Here is a 23,167-nt window from a genome sequence, read left to right as displayed (position 1 = left end):
CTGTTTCCTCATGAATTAACTATAGCCTTGTTCCTGGGATTCAAGAGAAAGCATGTGGCTTGCTTCTGTCTCCTGAGAGTCAACCCTGTAGACCTAGCGATTTCTAGCTCCTGGCTTCCTTGTTGCTAACTTTCAGATTTCGGGCTGTAGTTTGCCCTTTACTCTGGATTGCAGGTACTAGGGTGATCTTGGATTCATTTCCTGACTGTGTAGTTTATGTACGTGTTCTCCCAAGCTCTCAGTTTTGAGCCTCTCTAACATACAGTTCCTTGACTGAGGCTTAACAGACCGTGATTTGGTACTCCTGGTCCTAGGCAATTTAGGGCTCAGGACTTGTCCCCAGGCAGGAAAGAAAGGGCAGGTGCCAACGAGGGTGCTGGTGCAGCCTCAGGGCAAGCCAGGCCTGCTGGTTTCCAGCCAGGTAAGCTTCAGGACTAGGTCCTCCCCCTCCCCCTCCCCCTCCTCCTCCTCCCAGGGTGCTTAGCAGGTGCATGTTCTGGGCTGGGGAGAGTCCAGGCCGGAGAGGGGGTGCCAAGTTTTCCAGGCTGTTGAGGCTGCTGGTGGGCAGTTCAGTGGTCTGGACCTCATTACAACAACCTGGGAAGGCAGAATGGAAGGCAGGCTGAAAGTCAGTGGTGCGATGGGGTCTCTTAAGTATGATGGAGGGACTTGGGGAAGCCTGGGATTGGAGAGGGGAAATGACTCACAGCAACAGGGAGGCCTTCTGTGGACTGGCTTCTTGGGCAGGGGCTGCTGCAGTAAGCACAGCAGGGCCCCATCTAGCCGCTGGAAGATGCTGAGTGAGAGAAGAGTCTGACGAAGCTCCCGGGACAGGCCCCACTGCTCCTGTTCCAGTACCTCCCTGACCACTCCGAAGTCCTGTTTGAGCTGCAGCGCCCCCTGCAGGCTAGATGTCCAGGTACAATGTGGCCACCTGACACTTCCGCCTCCCCACACCCAGAAGTTCTCCATTTCCCCTGCTGACATTCTCCCGCGGCCACGACCATCTTTCCTCCCCACCTGAACCGGATCCCGCGGGTGAGGATGTGGTCAAGCCAGGCACCCAGTAAGGCTGTCAGTGCCTGGCTGAGGGCGGGGGCTTGGGCTTCGGGTGACAGTCCCTGCAGTCCTCGCAACACAGGCTCCAACACAGCGTAGACCACCATCCCTGCATACTCACTAGGAGCACTGGGATGTTCTGGAGTGAGAGAATAGAAAAGAAAGATCATGAGGCTATGGGACTCCGATGGGCACCAGAGAGATGGGTCTAGAGGGTAAGGACAAGGATGGTGACCGTGGTGTAGAGTCACAATTGGGGAGGGCTTGAACCATTCGCATACTGGCAACCCCTGGAAGGAGAAGATGGGCATGGGAAGTTACCGAGACGGTGGGCTGGCGGGGTGTGTGTGTGGGGGGGGGGTGGCTCAGTCAGTAAGGCTTGCTTGCCTAGCATGTGTGAAATCCGGGGTTTTATCCCCAGCACTATAGAGAAAGAAAGAAAAATTACCAGGACACAGTCGAAGCCTCCAGTATCGACCCTTGGGCATGTGGAGCTTGAAGCCCTGTGTGGCTTGCTTATGGCATTCTTGGAAAAAGAGACTCAGCGACTCTTCGGGCAGGAGCTGCACGGGGAGGAAGAAAGTAAGAAGGGCTCGACTGTTAGGCTGATGAGATGGTGCTTCTCCCATCTGGGGCCTCAATGTGGCGTCTGCAAAACCCTGAGTCCATGCATCAGTGTGGGAGCCTGGGCATTCTCTAAGGATAAATGACACCGCTTCAAATGAGTTTTCCAGGTCTGGACTCAAACTCTGCACAATACATAGGATTGCCAGTTCTTGGTAGTCAAAGGCACATTACGAGTCAGGCATGTTGAGCATGTGCCTGTGTGGATGTGTCACTGTGACTCTTTAATAAAGAAGCTGGCTGGCCAATAGCTAGGCAGGAGAGTCAGACCTAGAGAATGCTGGGAAGAAGGAGGAGGAGTCGTCTCAGGAATTGCCAGGCAGACCCGGAAGAAACAACATGAAAAGAGCGTAGATGAGGTAAAGGAGCCTTGGGGCAGCACATAGCTGACTAGAAATGGGTTAAGTTATCAGAGCTAGTTAAAAACAAGTCTAAGCTACTGATCGAGCATTAGTTAATAATAGTCCCTGGTCCCTGTGTGATTATTTGGGAACTGACTGGAAGGACGGAAAAGTCCTGTACTCACAGAATTTGGAAAGTGGAAGCAGGAGTATCAGGAATTCATAACTAACCTCAGCTACATAACAAGTTCAAGGACAGCCTGGATCCTATCTCAAGAAATAAAAACAAAACCCAAATTGGCGTATAACCTGTCAGAAGCATACAGCATACAGATGGGTCTGTGTGCTCTGATGAGGCCAGGCAGGCTGAGGTAAAGGGTGAAATGAAAATGATTAGGCTCCATCCAAAAAGGAAGGCAGTGGATGCAGACCAGGGTCCATGGCTGTGTCACTGTTCTGGCATCTGGGAGCCTTTGGAATGCCCTTACATTAAGTATCCTTTGCCATCTGCAAAGCAAGTAACCCATAAAGTAAGAGGGGACTAGCGCTGCAGGCTGTGTTTTGTGAAGGGGAGGAGACAGTGATAACAAGGGTCTTTGTTTTGATACCTATCTTGGAGAAGAATCTAAAAAATGGGGCATTTGGCATAAGTTCTGTGAAAATGTGAGCTGAGCACAGTGGCATCTGCCTGTAACTCCAGGGTTGGGGAAGCTGAAGCAGGAGAGTCACAAGTTCCATGAGGCCAGCTCCATCTTACTCTTTAAAGAAAGAACAAAAAAGACACAGCTGTGTGGAGCCCAGAAAGCTAAAGGCAGGAGAGGAAACCATTGGGTTCCTGCACATCTGACTTGTTTAAGCCTAAACTCTCCTCTTCTCCCGCACAGCATTTTCTCCTCCCTCCCATCTTGACAGGGTCTTACTGTCTAGCCCAAGTTGGCCTTAAAATTTCCATGTAGCCCAGGCTGGCCTCAGCCTCACAATCCTGCTTCAGCCTCCTCCCTATGAGGATTAAAGGTGTGCGCTAGAACACCTGCCCTTGCCTCCAACAGTTTAGTACTAACTTGCTTACTCTGCCAATTCCCACACTCCTTTTCCAACACACACAGGCCCATACAGAAGAGGAGGTAGGGACACACACACACACACACACACACACACACACGAGAGAGAGACAGAGAGAGATAGACAGAGACAGAGAGATTCATGAAGAGGGAGCAGGAGGGAGAGAAAGAAAGAGCATGTCCTTCTGCAGAGCAAGCCTATCAGCTTTGGGTATCCAAGAAGGCTCTATGGAGAACCTGCCTTCTGCTATGCTGACGCTGCCTGCTACTCAGGCTGAGAACTGCTGGCAAGCCGCCGGTTGAGTCTCGGGTCCTTCATGCAACACTCTACAAGCTCACACCTGCCACAGTCCTCTTCTGAGCTCCCAAAACATCACTGTCAGCCCCTACTCATGATGCCCCTCCTCAGGGGCATGATTTTAAGTAGACACCAGTAACCATGGATGAAATGCCAAACAGCAGCAGGATTAGAAACCAGGCAGTGGTGGCCACGCCTTTAATCCCAGCACTCGGGAGGCAGAGGCAGGCGGATCTCTGTGAGTTCCAGGCCGGGCTGGACCGATAGCCTCCAAAATAGTACAGAGAAACCCTGTCTCGTAAAACCAAAAGAAAAAAAAAAAAAAGAAACCTGGGATTCAGGAGAACTAGAGTGGGGGTTCACAGCAGTAAGATGCTTGCTAAGCAGAAACGTGGAGCAAAGGAACTGGGAGTCGGCATGAACTCCATGGCCACACAGAGAAAATGAAAAGAACCTCATATCCTATGTATTCCACAGTAGGAAGCAATAGTGTACAAAGTGGGACAAAACTAAGGCAGAATAGCTTCATCAGGTGAGCTGGAGAGATGGCTCAGAGGTTAAGAGCACTGACTGCTCTTCCAGAGGTTCTGAGTTCAATTCCCAGCAGCCACATGGTGGCTCACAAGCATCTGTAATGAGATCTGGTGCCTCTTCTGGCATATAGGCATAATAAATAAATATTAGAAAAAAACAATTTGCTCTCATCTTCTCTTACTCTCATCCTCTCTCTCTTCTCTTCTCTCGTACTTTACTCTCTCACGTCTGTCTCCCCCCTTTCGGTCTCGCTATAATAAATGATGAATAACGTGCTCTCAAAAAAAAAAATAAATAAAGCCGGGCGTTGGTGGCGCACGCCTTTAATCCCAGCACTCGGGAGGCAGAGGCAGGCGGATCTCTGTGAGTTCGAGGCCAGGCTGGACCGACAGCCTCCAAAACAATACAGAGAAACCCTGTCTCGTAAAACCAAAAAAAATAAAAAAATAAAAAAGCTTTACTTTTTACCCCCCCCACCGTGTGTGTGTGTGTGTGTGTGTGTGTGTGTGTGTGTGTGTGTGTGCTGGTATGCTTACTAATGAACTATTTTACTGCTTCCTTTACCTCCTTTTCCCAGTCATAATTGCAAAGAAAGGCTTGATACACCGTCAGCAAATGCTTTACTGCTTAGCTAAGCCCCAGTTCACAGTCATTCTTTTTTAACCCAAAGACAGCCCTGGCTGTCCTGGAACTCACTCTGTAGACCAGGCTGGCCTCAAATTCAGAGATCCGCCTGTCTCTGCCTCCTGAATGATGGGATCAAAGGCTTTCACCACCATTGACCAGCTACATTTCATTTTGTAAGCTGTACTTCAACAAAACTATAAATTCAGCCAATATGATGATACACACATTTAATCTCAGCATTCAAGAAGTAAAGGCAGGCAATCACTCTAAGTTTAAGGCTAGCCTTGTCTACACATTCAGTTCCAGGCCAACCAGAATGACATAGTGAGACCCTGTCTCACCAAAACAAAGAAGCACACACATACACACACCTAAAGAAAGAACCATTGAATTACACACTAGTAGGAAAAGTGGAAGATGTAATTATGGAATACCACTTTTTTTTTTTTTTTTTTTTGGTTTTTCGAGACAGAGTTTCTCTGTATTTTTTTTTTTTTGAGGCTGTCCTGGAACTCACTCTGTAGACCAGGCTAGCCTCAAGCTCACAGAGACCCGCCTGCCTCTGCTTCCGGAGTGCTGGGATTAAAGGCATGTGCCACCAACGCCCAGCTGGAATACCACTTTTTGAAGTTGCTAATGAAATAAGTCTAAGCATTGATGTCAGTGGCTACCACTATTAGCAAGTGGCAAGGGGTTGTGAATCATAATTGATCATGAGTTGATTACCATTATGACCATATTTGAAATTTTTCTACAGTAAAGGCTAAGGCAGAACAAGAAACCAACAAAGAAAAGCATGAATTTAGTGGAGACTCCATGGAGATTGCAAAGTACAGAGGTTCTACTCTGCCTAGTTGGCAAACACTTACACTGCAACCATCAGGGGCTGAGTTCTCACCTGCACCTGTGCTCTCACCCGCACCTGTGCTCTCACCTGTGCTCTCACCTGCACCTGTGCTCGCACCTGCACCTGTGCTCTCACCTGCACCTGTGCTCCCACCTGTGCTCTCACCTGCACCTGTGCTCTCACCTGTGCTCTCACCTGCACCTGTGCTCTCACTTGCACCTGTGCTCTCACCCGCACCTGTGCTCTCACCTGCACCTGCACTCTCACCTGCACCTGTGCTCTCACCCGCACCTGTGCTCCCACCAGCACCTGTGCTCTCACCTGCACCTGTGCTCCCACCTGTGCTCCACCCGCACCTGCGCTCTCACCTGCACCTGTGCTCTCACCTGCACCTGTGCTCTCACCTTCACTTGCGCTCTCACCTGCACCTGTGCTCCCACCTGCACCTGTGCTCTCACCTGCACCTGCGCTCCCACCTGCACCTGCGCTCCCACCTGCACCTGTGCTCTCACCTGTCCCTGTGCTCCCACCTGTGCTCTCACCTGCACCTGTGCTCCCACCTGCACCTGTGCTCTCACCTGTCCCTGTGCTCCCACCTGTGCTCTCACCTGCACCTGTGCTCTCACCTGCACCTGTGCTCTCACCTGCACCTGTGCTCTCACCTGCACCTGCGCTCTCACCTGCACCTGCGCTCCCACCTGCACCTGTGCTCTCACCTGCACCTGTGCTCTCACCTGCACCTGTGCTCTCATCTGCCCCTGTGCTCCCACCTGCACCTGTGCTCTCACCTCACCTGTGCTCCCACCTGCACCTGTGCTCTCACCTGCATCTTTGCAGTCAGCTTCTGGATCTCCAGGCCCAGCTGCTGTTCCACCTCCAGGGTTAAGGTTGCCTCTGAGGCCAGGCTGGACAGATCTTCCACTGTACGCAGTAGAGGCTTTAGGCGGAAACAGAGAGTGAGGGCTCAGTTCAGGCCAGGCTGCTCCCGTCCCTGCTCCCAGGATACTCACAGGCAAATCCTTTTGGATCAGGAGCAGGAAGGAGCTGGGAGCCCATGCTGCCAGGTGCTGCTGAGCTCTGCCCAAGAACCAGAGCAAGGTGGTCTGCAGGGTACAGAGCCCCAGAGCGACCGGTGCAGGACCTGGAGGGGAAGAGCAGAGCATCCTAGAGTCCATGGGCTACCTCAGGAGAAGGGCAGCTTCAGAACAGAGGGAAGGGAAGACGTCAACTACCCCATCCACACCTGTCTCACCTGCAGGCAGACACAGGCTAAGTTCTGACCTAGGCTCTCGCAGAGTGTCCAAGAGTGGAGGAAAAAGCCCCTGCAACAGCTCAGCGGTAGGAGCTAGTGAGGCAGGGCCGCTCTGACCCACCAGGGATGACCCCAAGGCCTGGCAGAACCCTGGAATGACAGAATACAGTCTGAAGTGGGGAGCAGCCTGACCTTTGGGCCACCCCCAAAGTCCCTTTCTCCTTACCTTGGTCCCAGTCGCAGATAAGAGACTGATGGAGTAGGCTGTGACACAAAGCTAAGAGCGCCTTCTCACACTCTTGAGGCAGGGATGCTAATGGGAGAAATGATGGGAGCCTGAAAACCAAACCTCCCTATTTACAGCCCCCGCCCATCCCATGATACATCCTCTGCCACTCACATCAAGGGTGGACAGTCAGGCACAGTGGCTCTCAGCCCGTGGGGAGCTGAGGCAGGAGTTCGAGGCCAGTATGGACTACATAAAAACCTACCTCAAAACAAAACAAAGACGGGTGTGGAAAGCAAGATGGGCCTCGGAAACCTTAACCTAAACATTAAACTCTGCGAAGTTCATTCTAAAGGACCTGCTTTTGGTGACAGGCTAGAGGTGAGTGAGGGCAGAAAGATGCCCTCTCCTCAACCCCCAAATGCCAGCGTGGGTCCCTCACTCACCTTGACACAGTGCCCCACTCAGCTGCTGTGCCACTGCTCTGAGGTCTCCCCAGGGTCCCACGATTAGGCCAAGACTCTGAGCACAGGCTCCCCACAGCAAGGTCCAATACTGGCTCCACAGGGCTCCCGGTCCTCCAAGCCGCAGTCCACTGCTGGCGGTGCTAGCCACGCCCCCTATTAGACCCAGCAGCCCGGGCAGCAGCTCTCGCTCCTCGTCGCACTGCCGACGGAGTTGGTCTTGCAAGCCGGATCCGCCAAGGGCCTCAGCCAGCCTATGTGCCACCTGACAACCCCGCTCTGCGGCCAGGATGTGGAGCACACGGGCCGCAGGGAATGGGCGGGCGGCCCCAGGGACGCAGCTCACTGCTTGTCCCTGTAGCTTGTGGTAGAAGGGAAGCGCCAGTAACAGTTCGGCTAGCTGCGACGTTAGGCCCAGGCTGGCGGGTGCCCGGCCTAGGGCGCGAAGCTGCATCTCGATGGCAGCATCCAGGCACTGGGCTGCTAACCCGACGGGGCGAGCCAGGAGAAGCGTCTCCGCGGGGCCCGGGAAGCCGAGGCGCAGGGCCCTCCCACGCGAAGGGCACAGCTGTAGGTGGCCGTGCAGCTGCTGCAGGGAGAGGGCACTAGCGGGCGAGCCGGAGCGGAGCAACCGCACGACCGCCTGCAGGTGGCGGGCGCAGTCCCGGGCCCGCAGGAGCTGCTCCCGCTCGCAGTGCAGACGGAGCAACACGGTCCGGAGCCGCTGCAGAGCGAAGGGCATCGGGCCGCTCGCCGATGCGGGCTCCCACGGCTGTCTGTCGGAGTCCGGGCGCGGGACGCTCGCCGCAGCCGGCAGCCCCGACCCTCTGCGAACCCCCTCGTCCCGCTCATTCCCAGCGCCCACGGGATACGCCCAAGACGGGGGTACGTTAGAGAGAGGAGGCAGAAAGCCACCGGAGCGGGGCGCCCGGGCCATGGCACGGCGAGTCCCAAACGAACCTAACGCCCGCCGCCTCCCCGCATCCCGCGGCGCTCCACACCCGCGGGCGCCGGGACTCACCAGCTTGCAGCCGGAAGTTTCGTGGCCTCATTCGCTTTCCGTAGCCGCGTCGTCTGCCCCTAACAAAGAAGGCTGTCCCTTCGCTCTTTCCCGGCCCCTAGCGGGCACCAAATTCGAACCAGACTTTCGCTTTCCCATTACCGTTGACGGGAGGTGGCGCTGATGCCAAATGTAGAGCGAGTCAAGTTAGGTAATATGGTATGGCCCGACAGTAGGAAGCCCAGGAGAGGTCCTTAGAATCTACCCGGGTCTGGACATTTTCAGTAGAATTTTAGGCTTCAGCGGGAGGATGGAAGGCTCTGGCCTCTCCATCTCGGACTCTCTGACGCTGTATCACCCTTCTTTCTGAAAGACTTCCCTGTGGTCTGGCCGCCATCAGGGGGCCCTGTGGTTCCCGATTTAACAAGGTACTACAGAAAAGAGAGACCCAGCTTTCTTTTGTCTTGATCATTGCTTCATGTTTGTTTGTGGGTCTGTGGTTGTTTTGTTATGTTCTCTCCTCTTTGAGTCTCATTTTGTATGTTCCTGGCTAGCCCTGGAACTTGCATGTAGACCAGGCTGAGTTCGAACTCACAGTTATCTGCCTGCCTCTGCCTCCTCTGATGTGTGTGAGAGAAAGAGAGAGACAGAGACAGAGAGACAGAGACAGAGAGAGAACAGCCAGCCTCCTTCATGTATGTTTTCTTTCAGTTACCTGCAGGCTTTGGGAACCAGTAGGTTCAGGCCCTACACATAAAGATTTTAAGCAAATGGAAAGCAAGGGAGCCTCCGGTTGCTACCGATACAATGATCAAAGCAGGCAAAATTGAGCATTTGAGGGTCTCACGGCTGAGTACTAGGCAGTGGTTACAAGTGCCTTTGGAAAGATGCTATAACAGAGGACAATCTGAGCAAAGATGCTAAAGCCAGGAAAAGAGAATATCACTATAGCCCAGCACTCAGGAGGTTGAGACGGGAGGTTTGTCATGAGGTATTCCACACCTGGAGTACATAGTTTCAGGCGAGCCTGGGGCTACAGCATGAGACCCAGTCTCTGAGAGTTGCTTGAAAGGCCTCAAGGGTTTAGATTTCCTGAGGTATATGGTACAGTTACTGAGGGAAAGACAAAAGCATCAGATAAGGGGGCACTGCCAGGTTAAATTTCAGTTGCTTTCCTTGTCATTCCCTGATTTCTAGAATCTCAGTTAACAAGTCTCCAGGCTGAGGAGGATACAGGTCCATATAGAGAATTGGCCCAGTCTCAGATTCACGAGTCTTTCCCACACAAAGGTAACAAGTCTAAAAATGAATTAATTGACGCTGAAGAGATGCCTCCACTCATGAAGAGGACCCCTGTTCAATTCCCAGCACCCATATCAGATGGCTTTAAATAGCCTGCAACTCCGGTTCTTGGGGCATCTGATGTCTCTGGTTTCTGGAGGCACCTGCACATACCTGCACAAGCCCCCCCCCCCCCCCAGAAATGTATAATTAAAAAATAAAATCTTTAAAAGTTGTCTCGTACTTGGTTGTTTTTTTTTTTTTTGGTTCATAACACAAACCTGTTTGCTTAATAAAAAAAAATCTTGAGAATCTTTTTGTCGCCCTCCTTTCATGTCAAACATTCACCAGAATGGTATTTGTTTTTGAGAGGGCTGGTGAGATGACCCAGGCAACAAGGGCGCCTGCTTCCAAGACTGACAACCTAAGTTTGATCTCTGAAACCCATGTGGTGGAAAGAAAAAAAATCACACACACCATCACCACTACCAATACTGAATAAAATAAACACCCTTCTATTCAATGAATTAGAGTATCTGACAGAGATACCAGTCACACCTAACACAGTTTGTCACATACGAGATGTATAAACAGAGATACAGTGGAATGAAGAGGTCTCTTTTTAAATTTATTTTTAGTTTTGTGCAACTGGTGTGTGCATGTCTGTGTGACAGTGTCAGATCCTGGAGTTACAGACAGTTGTGAGCTGCCATGTGGGTGCTGGGAATTGAACTCGGGTCCTCCAGGAGAACAGGCAGTTCTCATAATCGCTGAGCCATCTCTCCAGGACAAGAGGTCTCTTTTTTAAATAATTTATTTTTATTGTATGTGCATTGGTGTTTTTGTCTGTGTGAGGGTGTCAGATTTTGGAGTTACAGACAGTTGTGAGCTGCCCTGTGGGTGTTGGGAATTGAACCCAGGGCCTCTGGAAGAGCAGTCAGAGCTCTTAACCACTGAGCCATCTGTCTAGCCCCCGAGGTGTCTCTTTTTTTTTTTTTTAAGGAGTGATTGAGACAGCCTCCCTGACAATGTGACATTTAAGCCAAGATCGAAAAGAGACAAGAGCCCCAACCCATTTGCCTGGGAAAGCACATCCCAGGTAGAGCACGTAAGACGCACAAAGTCACAGACGGTGTGCTACACGAACTTCAAAGGTGTTGAACTATTTCAAGAAAAGCTCTGGCCAGTATTGGAACAGATTGGGCTTCATTCAAAGTGGGCTGCCACCACCAAGGGGTCATTAGGTAAGAGAAACCTCAATAAACAGGAAAAGAAGATGAGCTCACAGTGTCCTTAGAAAGGCTTAGGATTCAGATGAAAAATACTTGAGATTAATCATAAGAAAGCCTTTAGGACAAGAGATGCTAAAATTACACTTTGTAGCCACACACACCCCCAGCAGACAGACTGGAAAAAACGAGAAAAGATGGCCTAAAGACTGGGGAATGCAGTTATTCAGAGCCACAGAAAAGGTCTGTGTGAGAAGGGTCAAGGAAAAACAACAGAAAGCTTAGATACTGTTGACAACCATAAATCAGATTAATGAGGCAAAGCTCCAGAAAGTCAAGGTCCAAATAGCCAAGCAGAGAAATCTCAGGGGAGTAAGACAGAAGAGAGACTCCAGGGAGAAAGAAGAAATCCTCTGTTATAAGTGGAGAGATGGAGCATTCCAAGAGGCAACATCCTAATACCCCTCTTCTCAGTGAGAGCTAAAATACATTAGTAAATGCCTTTCTCATCTAAAATTGCAATTACAGAGGTAACATGCAGAGATTATTTTTGCTCTGTATGTGCTTTCTTTTCTGCCATTTCTTGTTTGCAAGGTCATATTCCCTAACATCGAGGTCATTTAGATAATATGTCAAGGTTCTTGCTAGAATGTAAAGTATTTTTTTTCTAACCAGAGGAAGAAAGAAAAGTTGTAAAAATTGGAGCAAAAAGAAGGCTTGCTTAAGACTTGCAAAGGAAAAAAAAAGTAAAGCTAACACAACTGTGAAAAAAAAAGACTTGCAAAGAAAAATTTTGGTGGCTAAAAGTATGTGTGCAGCAGGGCAGTGGCATCACACACCTTTAATCCCAGCACTAGGGAGGCTGAGGCAGGTGGATCTCTGTGAGTTCGAGGCCAGCCTGATCTACAGAACAAGTTCCAGGACAGCCAGGGCTGAGAAACTCTGCCCCCCCCAAAAAATGTGTACAGGTAATCTTAATTTGTTACAAGGTACTGTGTACGTTATTTGGATTTGACTGTTAGAAGAATGAGATAAAGAAACAGTAAGGGTAAGAGAGAATTATTGGGACTGATCTAAGTATAAAGTCATATTTTTGTTAAAAGGGTAAAAAAGAAAAGGGAATATTTTGGATAAGGGTAGATGTTTTATGATTAAAAAAAGATTTTGTTCTAAAATGAAAAATAAGCGATGTAGCCAAGCAACGAAAGCCTAAAGCCAAGTCACAAGGAGTCCAAATAAACTGTACAAAGATAGAATATATATGTTGGATGATTAAAGTTTATTAAACTTTCTCAGACTGGACTGGATAGAGGGCTCAGCTGTTAAGGGCACTTGCTATTCTTATAGAAGACCTGGGTTGGAATTGCAGCACCCACATAGTGACTCACAACCATCTATGTAACTCCAAAGACATGAACATGCTCATGGTATACCTACATACATATAAGCAAAACACTTACTGCCCAAAAGTAAATGTTTAAAATGATGACTTACTAGTTAAAAGCAATTACTGCTCTTGGAGGGGGCTCTGGTTAAATTTCCAGCACCCACAAGGCAGCTTACAACTCCAGTTCCAGGGGATACAGTGATATCTACTGGCCTCTGCAGGTACTACACTCATGTACACATACCCACATACATATAATTAAAAGTAAAATAAATCTTGGGGCCAAGTGTGGTTATTGATGCCTTTAATCCAGAGGCATGTAGATCTCTGGGAGTTCAAAGCCAACTTGGTCTACATAGTGAATTCAAAGACCATCAGAATTAGGTTGAGAGACTCTGTCTCAAAAAAAAAAGTAGAAAGTAAAACAAATCTTTAAAAAATGTTTATGGGGACTGGAGAAATGGCTCAGAGGTTAAGAGCACTGACTGCTCTTCCAGAGGTCCTGAGTTCAATTCCTAGCAACCACATGGTGACTCACAACCATCTGTAATGCAACATGGTGCCCTCTTCTGGCCTGGGCAGAACACTGTATACATAATAAATAAATAAATATTTTGCCAGGTGTTGGTGGCGCAGCATACCTTTAATCCCAGCACTCGGGAGGCAGAGGCAGGTGGATCTCTATGAGTTTGAAGCCAGACTGGTCTATAGAGTGAGTTCCAGGACAGGTTCCAAAGCAATACAAAGAATCCTGTCTCGAAAAACAAAAAAAAAACAAAAAATGTTTAAATGAAGATACTCACACATCCTATATTATGGAGTCATAGGGAGTGGATGAGTTAGTACATTCAGAACGTGGCTTGCCACACTCCATGTAATTAAGTACAAACAACTTCATCCTCACTGCAATGCCACAAGAATAAAGACTGTGGAGATGGCTCACTGAAATCCTGAGTTTGATCCCTGGAACCCACATGGCTGACTTCTGACCTCTACACATGTCCCATGTCCTCCCCTCATCCCATCTACATGCACACACACACACACACACACACACACACACACATACACACACCGAGGCACACATTCATTATGTCACTTTGGCTGACCCTGGACTCACTATGTAGACCGGTTAGAATTTAACTTTTCCTCCTGAGTGCCGAGATTAAAGGTGTATATCACTGTACTTAGTACAATAAACATATTTTTTGTTTGTTTCGTTTTCAAAACAGGGTCTCACTATGTAGCTCTGACTGTCCTGAAACTCACTACATAGACCAGACTGACTTAAACTCACAGAGATCTGCTTGCCTCTGCCTCTTAAGTGTTGGCATTAAAGGCGTGCACCACCAACGCCAGGCCAAAATACTTTTTTTTAATGTGTAAGAGTGTTTTGCCTGCATATGGGTCTGTATACCAGTTGTATATACAGTGCCTGTGGAGTCCAGAATAGGACATGGAATCCTCTGGAACTGGAGTTACAGATGGTTGTGAGCCATTATGTGGGTACTGGGAATTAACCCCAGGTTCTCTGTAAGAGCATCCAGCTGTCTTAATCACTGAGTCATTTCTCCTTTGGAAAGGAGAGAGAGAGAGAGAGAAAAGCACATATCCTGAGGAGTCCACCAAGGCTCATATCAGGGACTCTCCAGAAGTTCAGGCTTTGAGACTACAGTAGAGCCAGAGAGGAGACCATGGAGTTTGTCCTACTTTTTAGTCCTAGGGGACTCACAGGTCAGTTAGAGCCCTATACTCAGGAGCAGGGTCCCAGTGGTGGGTAATAGCTAAGTCCCACCCTTTGGCTTGATGAATGCTCACCTTCCCCATCTCAGTCCCTGCCCTGTCTGCTCTAGATACAATTCTGCTTGCTCCTAGCCTCTGGTAATCCCTTCCCCCCCCCCTCTCTCTCTCTCGTTCAATGATCAAATCCCCACCTCCTCCCACTGCTGAAAGACCAGCTCTTCAAGGCTTTGCATTTGAAAAGTCCCTTCTTAGCGCGGCTCCGCACTCCCCGAGGCTGCAGTTGGCGTCTCCCTCCTCCCTCCACACCCCTCCTCCTCTCCCTCCACACCCCTCCTCCTCTCCCTCCACACCCCTCCTCCTCTCCCTCCACACCCCTCCTCCTCTCCCTCCACACCCCTCCATTGCGGGGATAGAGCCAGCTATCTGCCACCAAACCAAGTCTCCAACCTCTTCCCTTTTCTAGTTGTTGAAACATCTCTTTTCTATAGGCCTTGGACAATTTCTTTTTAGTTTATGATTTAGTACCTTACAACAGCTGAAGCAGGATAAAGTCAGCAGTGGTTAGCTGTGGCCCTGTGGCTGGTCTCTCAGCATTTAAGCTCAGTCCCTTCATTTACACAATAAAGACAGTCCCTGCCTCACAGAGTAGTTAGCTGACTATCCATCCAGGTTGTTAAATGAACTGATTTTTGCCTGCACCTGTCCTGTGTATTTGTGACTCCTAGGTGGAAAGAGGTGTGTGAAGACATGGCTTTTAAAATTATTAAAGTCCAGAATTCCTGGGATTCTGGATCTCCTTGTGTGGAGGAGACCAATACCATCAACATCACCCAGGAAACTGATAGAGACCAGTACCATCAACATCACCCAGGAAACTGATAGAGGCAAACCCTTGCCTGCATCAGGCTGGGAATTTCACTCAGGCTATAGAGCATTGAGCTCACAGCAATGGGTGTTCAAGAAGTCTTCTAGGGAATCACTGTTCACATTCTTTGAGTGTGTGTGTGTGTGTGGTGCACATATGAGATAGATGTGCGTTTTACCCACACACATACTTGTAGAGGCCAGAAGAGTATACCAGGTGTCTTCCTCTATTGCTTGACACTTTTTTTTCGAGACAGAGTTTCTCTGTATTGTTTTGGAGACTGTCTTGGAACTCACTCTGTTCCAGGCTGGCCTCGAACTCACAGAGATCTACCTGCCTCTGCCTCCTGAGTACTGGGATTAAAGGCTTGCGCCACCACACCCAGGGTTCCACTTCCATCTAAGGAAAGTCAAGAAAACATGGAGTCAAAAGAAGTCAAAGAAGCCATCAGGGAAAAAAAGCAATCAGTGAGAAACAAAGATAAGGGGAGTTCAGAGGGAAAGTAGAGAAACCGAACTGGTATTCCCAGAGTTCAGCACACCGGGAAATGAACCAGTAAGGGCCATGGAACGAATTCAGAGTCTCATCAGACTGCAAGGATGATAAAGGGGAGGAGACGCTCTTAGCTGGTCTCCCGCAAACAAAGAAAATGTTACCCTGATTAGAGAATAGAATGGGAAGTGGGGGACACACGCCTGTCATTCCAACACACACACTGGAAGAGGAAGTGGAAGGGTCAGGAGTTCAAGGTCCTCCTTGATACTTCATATATCAGTGGTCACAGTTTCTGTCCAGTGCCATTTCCTTCCGGTTGTTGAGCGTATGAGCTGTCAATCATGTAGTCCCAGTCACTAGGAGAATCACATGTACTCCCTCCTGTGACTGCCCCCACATGTCCCAGCCCAGCTGTGCATTCTCTGCTGCTACCCATTGCAGGGCCAAAGACCTCTGCCAGTCTCTTGCATATCACCGTATCAGCCTACGCTAAGCCGCTAAGCCGCGGTTTTCTGATTGGCTTCCCGAAAGCCTTGAAGGCAATGCCTTGTTTACAGCACAGTTCCTTCTGGGTTTTCCTACCTCTAGCCCTAAGCATCTTTTGCTTCTTAGTCACCTCTGCCAGGCCTAGTGCCCCGGGGGTGGGGGGTGGGGGTGGGGGGGTGGGGTTGGGGATAAACAACAAGTCAGGGCTGGAGAAGTGGCACTTTCTGTTCTTGCAGAGGACCTAAGTTCAGCTCCCAGCTGATGTGGGTACATGGGGCGGCTCACAGTGATTTTAACTCCAATCCCAGGGGATCCAACACCCTTCTCTGGCAGTGTGGGCACCGGGCAGACACACATACATATATACATGTATATATGTGTGTATGCAAACAGAACACTCATATATGTAAGATGAAAATAAAATAATCTTTTTTTTAAGTGTGCTCAGTGTGGTGGCACACACCCTTAATCCTAGCACTTCAGGGGCAGAGGCAGGCAGATCTCTGTGAGTTCAAGGTCAGCCTGGTCTACAGAGTGTGTTCCAGGACAGCCAAGGCTACACAGAGAAGAATCCTTGTCTCAAAAACAAAACAAAACAAAAACTTGTGTCAGAAAAGCAAGGGCAGTGCCCATGGTCTTCCCTAGCACCAGACTAAAAGCCTGTCGTTTGGGCTGCTGTGTTAATTAATTCACACAAAGCATTCGTTCTTGTGTGAAGACACCAGGATCTCGCCTGCCTTCCAGTCTTATTCATCCTCCCTGGAATTTCCTATTCTTGGCCCTCCACCTGCAGCTGAGGCCCTGGCTGTGTGGTGGTCTCCTAAAGACTGGCAGGGTGGGCCTGTAACTCCTCAGTGCTCCCTGCCCCTCCCCAGTGCCTTTGCAGGGGGCAGTCAATGACCAGCAGAAATGAATGTCAGGCAGTGGGTTCAGGCTAAGACCCCACTTGTGACAGATACTTTGAGCTCCTCTCATGAGTCAGGTGTGCCCTGCCCCCATACCCCCATACCTGGACAGGGGTCCCAGAGGTAGAAGTGGGTGTGCCCTCTCTCCAGACATTGGTTCCTCACTATGTCCCATCACAGGGTTCTTTGTTTATTGGCGTGTGTGTGTGTGTGTGTGTGTGTGTGTGTGTGTGTGTGTGTGTGTGTGTGCTGTAGCCCAGGCTGACCTAGAACTCTTGATCCTCCTGCTTCCACCTCCCAAGCTCTGGAATCATGGGTGTGCACCCACACTAGGCTTAGTGTGGAGCGTTTAATGCAGGGAACCTAGTAAACCTTGATGAAGAGCAGGGAAAGGAAAGAATCACGTTATCACATAGGGACAGCTTAAAGTTTAGTGTTGAGGTCTCCAGGTTTGCGGACAGAGAACTGGGAACAAAGGTGGCCAGTAGAGGGTAGTAGCTGGAAGTCACCGCTAGATCCTGCCCACTTCCTCTCCATCCAGTGTCTCCAGAGAGGAAAGACAGCCAGTTCTCCGAAGGGTAGCTGATGCTTGCTTCCAAATCCTGGCAAACTTCTTTTGGAAAATGAGCATAGCCAGACACCTACCTTTTAGGGCTGCTACCCGGGCTAAAAGAAGCACCATGTTTTAAAGGAGCCGCAAAGCAGCAGAACCAATTTCCCAGTGAGTAGCAGATTGCGTTGGTTTGGGCTACGGGCATCCAGGATTGAGGCACCTTGAAGCAGAGCAGCGGTTTTATTCTCAACGAATAAAAAAAAAGTAGGAGTGTGGGCTGAGGAACAGGTCAGGGCTAAATGGGTCTCTCCCCTCCACCCGGGAACCCAGATGAGGCCCCCTAGCAGAGGTGAGGAGTCCAGGGCCCTGTAACCCAGGGCTGGCAGAGGTTTTGCTTTCAATCGTCCACCTGTATCTCTTCATCCGATAAGCGGGGCTCAGAATCAGGCCCTGTAGGGCCAGGGTCAGGGCTTGAAGCACTGTCTGGCAGTGCCAGGTGGCACAGGACTCCCGGAGACAACGCACACAGAGAGGCCACGTCCGCGCGCATCTCCTCCACATCCCGCTTGAGTTTGGCGCGACGGTTCTGGAACCAAGTGACCACTTGCGCGTTGGCCAGGCCCAGTTGCGCAGCCAGCCCGTCGCGCTCTGATGGTGCCAAGTACTTCTGGAAGACGAATCGCCGCTCTAGCTCCAGCACCTGCTGTGCAGTGAACGCTGTACGCGACTTGCGGCGTCTCCGGACACCGGCGCCTGAGCCGGGACCTGGCGGCTCCTCTGGGGCGATTCTGCCTGCCGGGATGGGACGGAAATGTCAGTCTCCAGCATTGGAGGAGCTGTGGTCTGGGTGGAAAGGCTAGGGTCGCAGAGCTCAAACAGGTGTGTGCGGGAGGACCAGCATCTGGATCCCTAAACCGGGTCAGGCCAGGGATTCGAAGAGCAGCAGGCCTCTGAAGTGCTGGCCACGGAGAGATGAGATTGCTCATGCAGGGGAGTGGGGTGAACTGACCAGAGGAGATCTGGTGCAGTGGTCAAGGCCGTTTGGAGAAGATCCTCTGACGCCTTTGCGTGGTAGTAGGTTAGAGGCTAGATTGAGGTCGGGTGACCCAACCGGCCTGGTGGCCATATAAAGCCCTCTGTTTATGTGTCCTTAAAAACACCATCTCCCTCTCCGGGATCCAAAAGGGGACACAGTGGAAGCATGGGGAGGGGAGGTAGGCAGAGGGGCGGTTCGTATGCCCAACGCAGCTGCAAGGACCTTCTTGCAGGGGCTCCAGAAGTGACCGCAGGGTCTGGGTCTGGGTCTGGGTCTGGGTCTGGGTCTGGGTCTGGGTCTGGGTCTGGGTCTGGGTCTGGGGCTAGGGCTGGGTCTGGGTTGGGGCTGGGCTGGGGCTGGGGCTGGGGCTGGGGCTGGGGCTGGGTGGTCGGGAGGTCTCCGGAGCTTTCTGCCTCATCCTAGCCCTCCCTGTTTTACTCTTTTCTTGCGTACAGCTTAAGTCTTTTGTCTCCTCCGCGGCCTTTCTCGGTCGCGATTGTTCCGCATACAGCAAAGGAACACCACTAGCCCAGCCAGTCCCTAGATTCTTTCCTGCCTGGCAGTACCCCCGGGGTGCTGGCGACCCCCCTGGAGCAGCTGCAGGGTCTGGGAACTAACGCTGGAGACTTGCAGGACCTGAGATGCAACTCCTGACACCTGGGCAAAGGGCTGGGTAAAAATGGCCAGGGCTGAACCAAACTTCGTGACTGATGATGGATGAGAGAGAGAGAGAGAGAGAGAGAGAGAGAGAGAGAGAGAGAGAGAGAGAGAGAGAGAGAGAGAGAGAGAGAGACAGAGACAGAGACAGAGACAGAGAACAGAGACAGAGAGACAGAGACAGAGAGACAGAGACACAGAGAGAGACACAGAGACAGAGACACAGAGACAGACAGAGAGACAGAAAGACAGAGACCGAGAGAGAACAGAGGGAGTGACACACATGCACAGACAGACAGAGACAGACAGGCAGACAGACAGACACAGAGAGAGGGAGAGAGAACTAATTCAAGTCCACGACCTTGCAGGCGTTGTACCTTCAGAAAGCTGCAGAGTGCGCGGGGCTCGGCCCAGGAACGTTTTACTAGTCAGCTCCTCCAGCGCAAACAGTGGCGACGCGGGATCAGGACTGGCCTCGGGAAGCTGTGGCACAGAAGGCGCTCGGGGGACCATGCTTGGGCCTAGGATGTCTGCGATGCTGAAGGGTGTCCGGCGCTGGCGTCCAGAGTTCATGGCAAGCCGGGTTGTAATGATCCCGCCTTCTGCTGCTCTTGGCTCCACAATCTCCTCGGCCCCCAGCGCTCAGCTTCCGATCTGGCCCCCCTGCCTCCGACCCGCCCCCTAGAGCTGGGTTGGAGCCCCATGTCCCCTCCTTCTGCACCCCCACCTCCCTCCAAGGGCCGTAGTGAGTCTGGAGTCTGTAGGTGTCCTGGCAGCCTTATTTCTTCTATAGGGTGGAGAGAAGCCGGTGACTTCTGGCTTTGGGGTATAGTTCTGTGCACATTCAAACTGGGCTTTACTTTACTGAGTCCTGCTTGCTGCTTGGTTCCCCACATATGCTCTGGCTCATAAACTCCTGGGCAATAAAATTGCTTTCCCTGACCCTAAGGGCTGGGGATTCGCTGAGTTCTTAGAAACAGGATCAGGGCTGATTGTGTTAGGATCCTGAGACCCTTAGAATCTTCAGTATTTTAACTTGACCAAATCTTCCCCCACCGACCTGAGAAAAGGTCTTAAGAGAACATGGCAGCTGGAAATGGTTGTGCAGTGTGGGGATTCGGGTCAAGACTTGTGAAAACCTGGCCTAGAGCAGCGACTGTCATTAAAAGATATCATATGGAACCGGGCAGGTGGAGTCTCCCATGCTGTAGCCTAGAGGTCCCAATACGTTAAAACACCAAAAACAAAAAAGCTTCCGGAGACCTAGGCTGGCATGACTGCTCAGTCCCTTGCTCCCAGGGCTGGTCTCCACAGAGGATCTGTTCCTCCTGGCTTACCAGGTCTGCCTTTATCATTTTATTAAGCTCTCATAGTTCAGGTGTGGTTTCCCTGTGGGGTCACTCTCCAGGAAGACTAATTGCAGAGCAGACCTCACTGCGACCTAGACCCAGTCAGGTCATGTGACAGGCGTCACTGGCTACTTAGACTCAAACTCCGAGGCCTGATCTGTTTGTTGCTTTTTGTATTCTGTGTCCCTTTCTCCCACATTTATTCTTACCTGAGTTACAGCTTCATGGTCAGCTGGAGTTGAAATAAGGCAGCTCTGGGTCAGTGAGGCTGCACAGACTTGGATTCTTTTTCTACTGTATCCACCTCAAATAGCTGGAGGCTTTACAGCTTATGAGCATAGACACTCAGCTACTCCCAAAGGGTATGCCAATATTCTTTTTAAGTTGTTATTTGCTATTACTATTATTTTGAGTCAGGATCTCACTGTATAACCCTGGCTGTCCTGGAGTTTACTATGTAGACTAGGCTGGTGTCCAACTTATCTGGGACTAAAGGTGCTCAGATTCAAAAGTAATCATCCTGACTTAGTCTTCTGTGGAGTGAGCTACTGTGCTGAGCCAAGACTAGCATTCTATTTATGTTTGTTTTGTTTTGTTGACAGCTAAATGAAAATCCAGGACAGTTCCCCCTCCCAGACTATTTCCCATGTCACCTTTCCTGTAGGCCTCTGTGTCTCCCATATTTTTCAGTGTCTTCCTTGGGGCAAGTGTAACTTAGAGTTGGGGGTGCCCCAAATAGGATTTAGGAGATCCTGGGAACCTGAGTCAAAGGCTCCTTGACAATAGGACACTCCCCTTGATAGCAGGATAGTAAACAGTTCCCTCTGATGATACCCTCAGCCTTCAGGCATCCAGACCCTCCTGGAAGCCTGGAGATGCTCTTGAAGCTCAATGAGCCACTGCAGGGTCAGAGAGCAGAGCCAGGCCACAGTGGAAAGCTGAGCTGCTTCAGAACCTTGTTAATTGGTTATTAATGGAGGGGGGAGTAGGGAAGGGCAGTAGAGAGTCTCTGCTGCAGGCCTCAGTCCTCGGAACAATCCTTGTGGTTTCACTTAATCTGCAATTAAAGCAGATCCCAGGAGGCAGAAGGAACTGCCCTACTCCATCCCAATCCTGTCACCCAAAAGACACTGCAAGCTCTCCTCACACATCCATTATGTGGCTTTTATGTCCCTTTTACCCCTGCTCTCAATTACTCCTGTGTGTGTGTGTGTGTGTGTGTGTGTGTGTGTGTGTGTGTGTGTGTGTGTGTGTAGTGTGGGGCTCTCCCGAGGGGCTTGGCTTTCCTCTCCTGGACACCCCCTTCAGCAGATGGGTTCAGGTAATGGATGGGACTGTCCTCAGACACAAGTTTGGGGGAGGAAGGAGAAGTGGAGAGGTTAAAGGGAAGATGTCCCAACATCAGACACTAAGGACATCCCAATGTCTAGGGACTAGTCCAGACGATCCTGGGGCCATTGAGGGGGCTTCTCCTGGCTAAGCATCTGGAACATGAGCTGGGGAGAAACCGGATCCACAGAAGGGGACTGGAGGAGGGTGAGTGATTAATGAGGGGTAGTAACAGATTAAACCTGGGTTCTGGGCTTGAGGGGAGCAAGCGGATCTGCTATCTCTTATACTTTCTCCTGCTGATGGCCAGTTGTTTTGACCTGTGGTGAGACTTTGTTTGTGACCTAACAAATAAAGCTTGCCTGAAGATCAAAGAAGGGGCCAGCCTCTAGAGAGACTGAAGGGGGCAAGATCCTGTCTCCAGGAATCCTCAGACTGAATGTGCTGAGCTCCTGTCTCCTCCTACCTCATTTTCCTCTCCCCTCCCAGCTACATCCCTTCCTGTCTCCACCTTCCTGTGCTGGGATTAAAGGCGTGTGACTCCCAAGTACTTGGATCAAAGGTGTGAGCTATCACCCCCTGGCTGTTTCTCTTTTAGATGGGATCAAACTCGTGTAGCCCAGGGTGGCCTAGAACTCCCAGCAGTCCTCTTAGCTGAACCTCAGAGCCACTTGCACTCAGCTTGGGGCGGTTTTCTTTGTCAGATTGTGTATCTACGTGGTGACCAGATCACTGGGTTCTGGTGATGAGTTCCATTGAGTTCTGCACCCCCCCTCCCCCAGAAGCATCCGCGTGAAATCCCAATATGAGATGCAAGTGGCCTTGGGGTCAGGGTGGGAAAAGGAAAGGGAGTCTGCAGCTGCACAGCATCGGCAACCACCGAAGATCCGCACCGTAGCTGGCGGCCGCCGCCCTCGCTGCCACTGCGCTGACAGGAGAAGGTCGCGGCAACCATGCATGGTTCCCGTCAGATCCAAACCTTAGCACCTTCAGCCATCCCGAGCCTCAAAGCAAAGGGCACATCTCCAAGCGTGGGTGCTTAAGATTCCTGAGATAGGACCCTAGTCTTCAGACCCGACTTAATTAAAACGTAACATTTATTTAGCTTGCGGGGCGGGGAGGGGGGGCGCAGCGGTGCACAGGGGTTTCGCGGATACAAGTTGTTCTCTGACGTTTTTAATTTTATTTTTTAAAAATATGCTTTAAATTTTTGATCATATTCAACCCCAGTTCCTCTCATTTCTTTTTTGTTGCTGAACTGCAGCCATGTCCAAGAGCAAGCACCTTCGCAGCATGCGGGCGGAGCAGGGGGGGCGGCGCACGACACACACAGACTTCAGTAACTCCACAAGTGCTGCGCTTAGCGCTCCTCCTCGCTCCTGCCCATCCCTCCATAAGAAACTTGGGCTGGCCATACAAGTTTCAAGTCTCTTGAAAACACCCTGGGTGCCGCGTGCTCGCAGACTTCAGATTCGGAAGGCAACAGGGGAACAAACACTATTGGGATATTTAACCCATC

The 23,167-nt window shown here is 50.6% G+C and overlaps 2 protein-coding genes and 1 long non-coding RNA gene across 3 annotated transcripts; 1 reads left to right on the top strand and 2 right to left on the bottom strand.

Annotated features, from left to right (window-relative positions):
• Positions 1–193: 193 nt before the first annotated feature.
• Positions 194–8,408, bottom strand: Ccdc142 (coiled-coil domain containing 142). Its single transcript, XM_005078304.4, has 9 exons — positions 7,316–8,408; positions 6,870–6,956; positions 6,644–6,793; positions 6,402–6,532; positions 6,215–6,328; positions 1,508–1,622; positions 1,021–1,198; positions 708–907; positions 194–597 (listed from the first exon to the last, which is right to left on the bottom strand). The coding sequence occupies exons 1-9, from the start codon at positions 8,268–8,270 to the stop codon at positions 320–322; spliced, it is 2,208 nt and encodes a 735-aa protein (XP_005078361.1). The 5' UTR covers positions 8,271–8,408; the 3' UTR covers positions 194–319.
• A 9,058-nt stretch (positions 8,409–17,466) lies between these two features.
• Lbx2 (ladybird homeobox 2) lies at positions 17,467–19,581 on the bottom strand. The gene is made up of 2 exons (XM_005078303.4): positions 19,348–19,581; positions 17,467–18,069 (listed from the first exon to the last, which is right to left on the bottom strand). Exons 1-2 carry the CDS (start codon positions 19,541–19,543, stop codon positions 17,675–17,677), a joined length of 591 nt encoding a protein of 196 aa, XP_005078360.1. The 5' UTR covers positions 19,544–19,581; the 3' UTR covers positions 17,467–17,674.
• Positions 18,007–20,157, top strand: LOC121136947. The gene is made up of 2 exons (XR_005874131.1): positions 18,007–18,156; positions 19,339–20,157. It is a non-coding gene; the product is annotated as an uncharacterized LOC121136947 (long non-coding RNA).
• Positions 20,158–23,167: the final 3,010 nt, after the last annotated feature.

Source organism: Mesocricetus auratus, unplaced genomic scaffold (genome assembly GCF_017639785.1).
Source record: "Mesocricetus auratus isolate SY011 unplaced genomic scaffold, BCM_Maur_2.0 Super-Scaffold_100676, whole genome shotgun sequence".
Lineage (NCBI taxonomy): Eukaryota > Metazoa > Chordata > Mammalia > Rodentia > Cricetidae > Mesocricetus > Mesocricetus auratus.
This window is presented reverse-complemented; position numbering and strand designations above follow the sequence as displayed.

What these genes read in the sequence shown, in the direction of transcription:
- Ccdc142 (XM_005078304.4), bottom strand. Translation starts at nt 8,270, where the DNA reads ATGGCCCGGGCGCCCCGCTCCGGTGGCTTTCTGCCTCCTCTCTCTAAC. An exon ending in TAGCCTGTGTCTGCCTGCAG is followed by an intron (nt 6,533 to 6,643) that starts GTGAGACAGGTG and finishes CTTCCCCTCCAG; the next exon opens with GTCCTGCACCGGTCGCTCTG. An exon ending in TGATCCAAAAGGATTTGCCT is followed by an intron (nt 6,329 to 6,401) that starts GTGAGTATCCTG and finishes TTCCGCCTAAAG; the next exon opens with CCTCTACTGCGTACAGTGGA.
- Lbx2 (XM_005078303.4), bottom strand. Translation starts at nt 19,543, where the DNA reads ATGAACTCTGGACGCCAGCGCCGGACACCCTTCAGCATCGCAGACATC. An exon ending in CACTCTGCAGCTTTCTGAAG is followed by an intron (nt 18,070 to 19,347) that starts GTACAACGCCTG and finishes CCATCCCGGCAG; the next exon opens with GCAGAATCGCCCCAGAGGAG.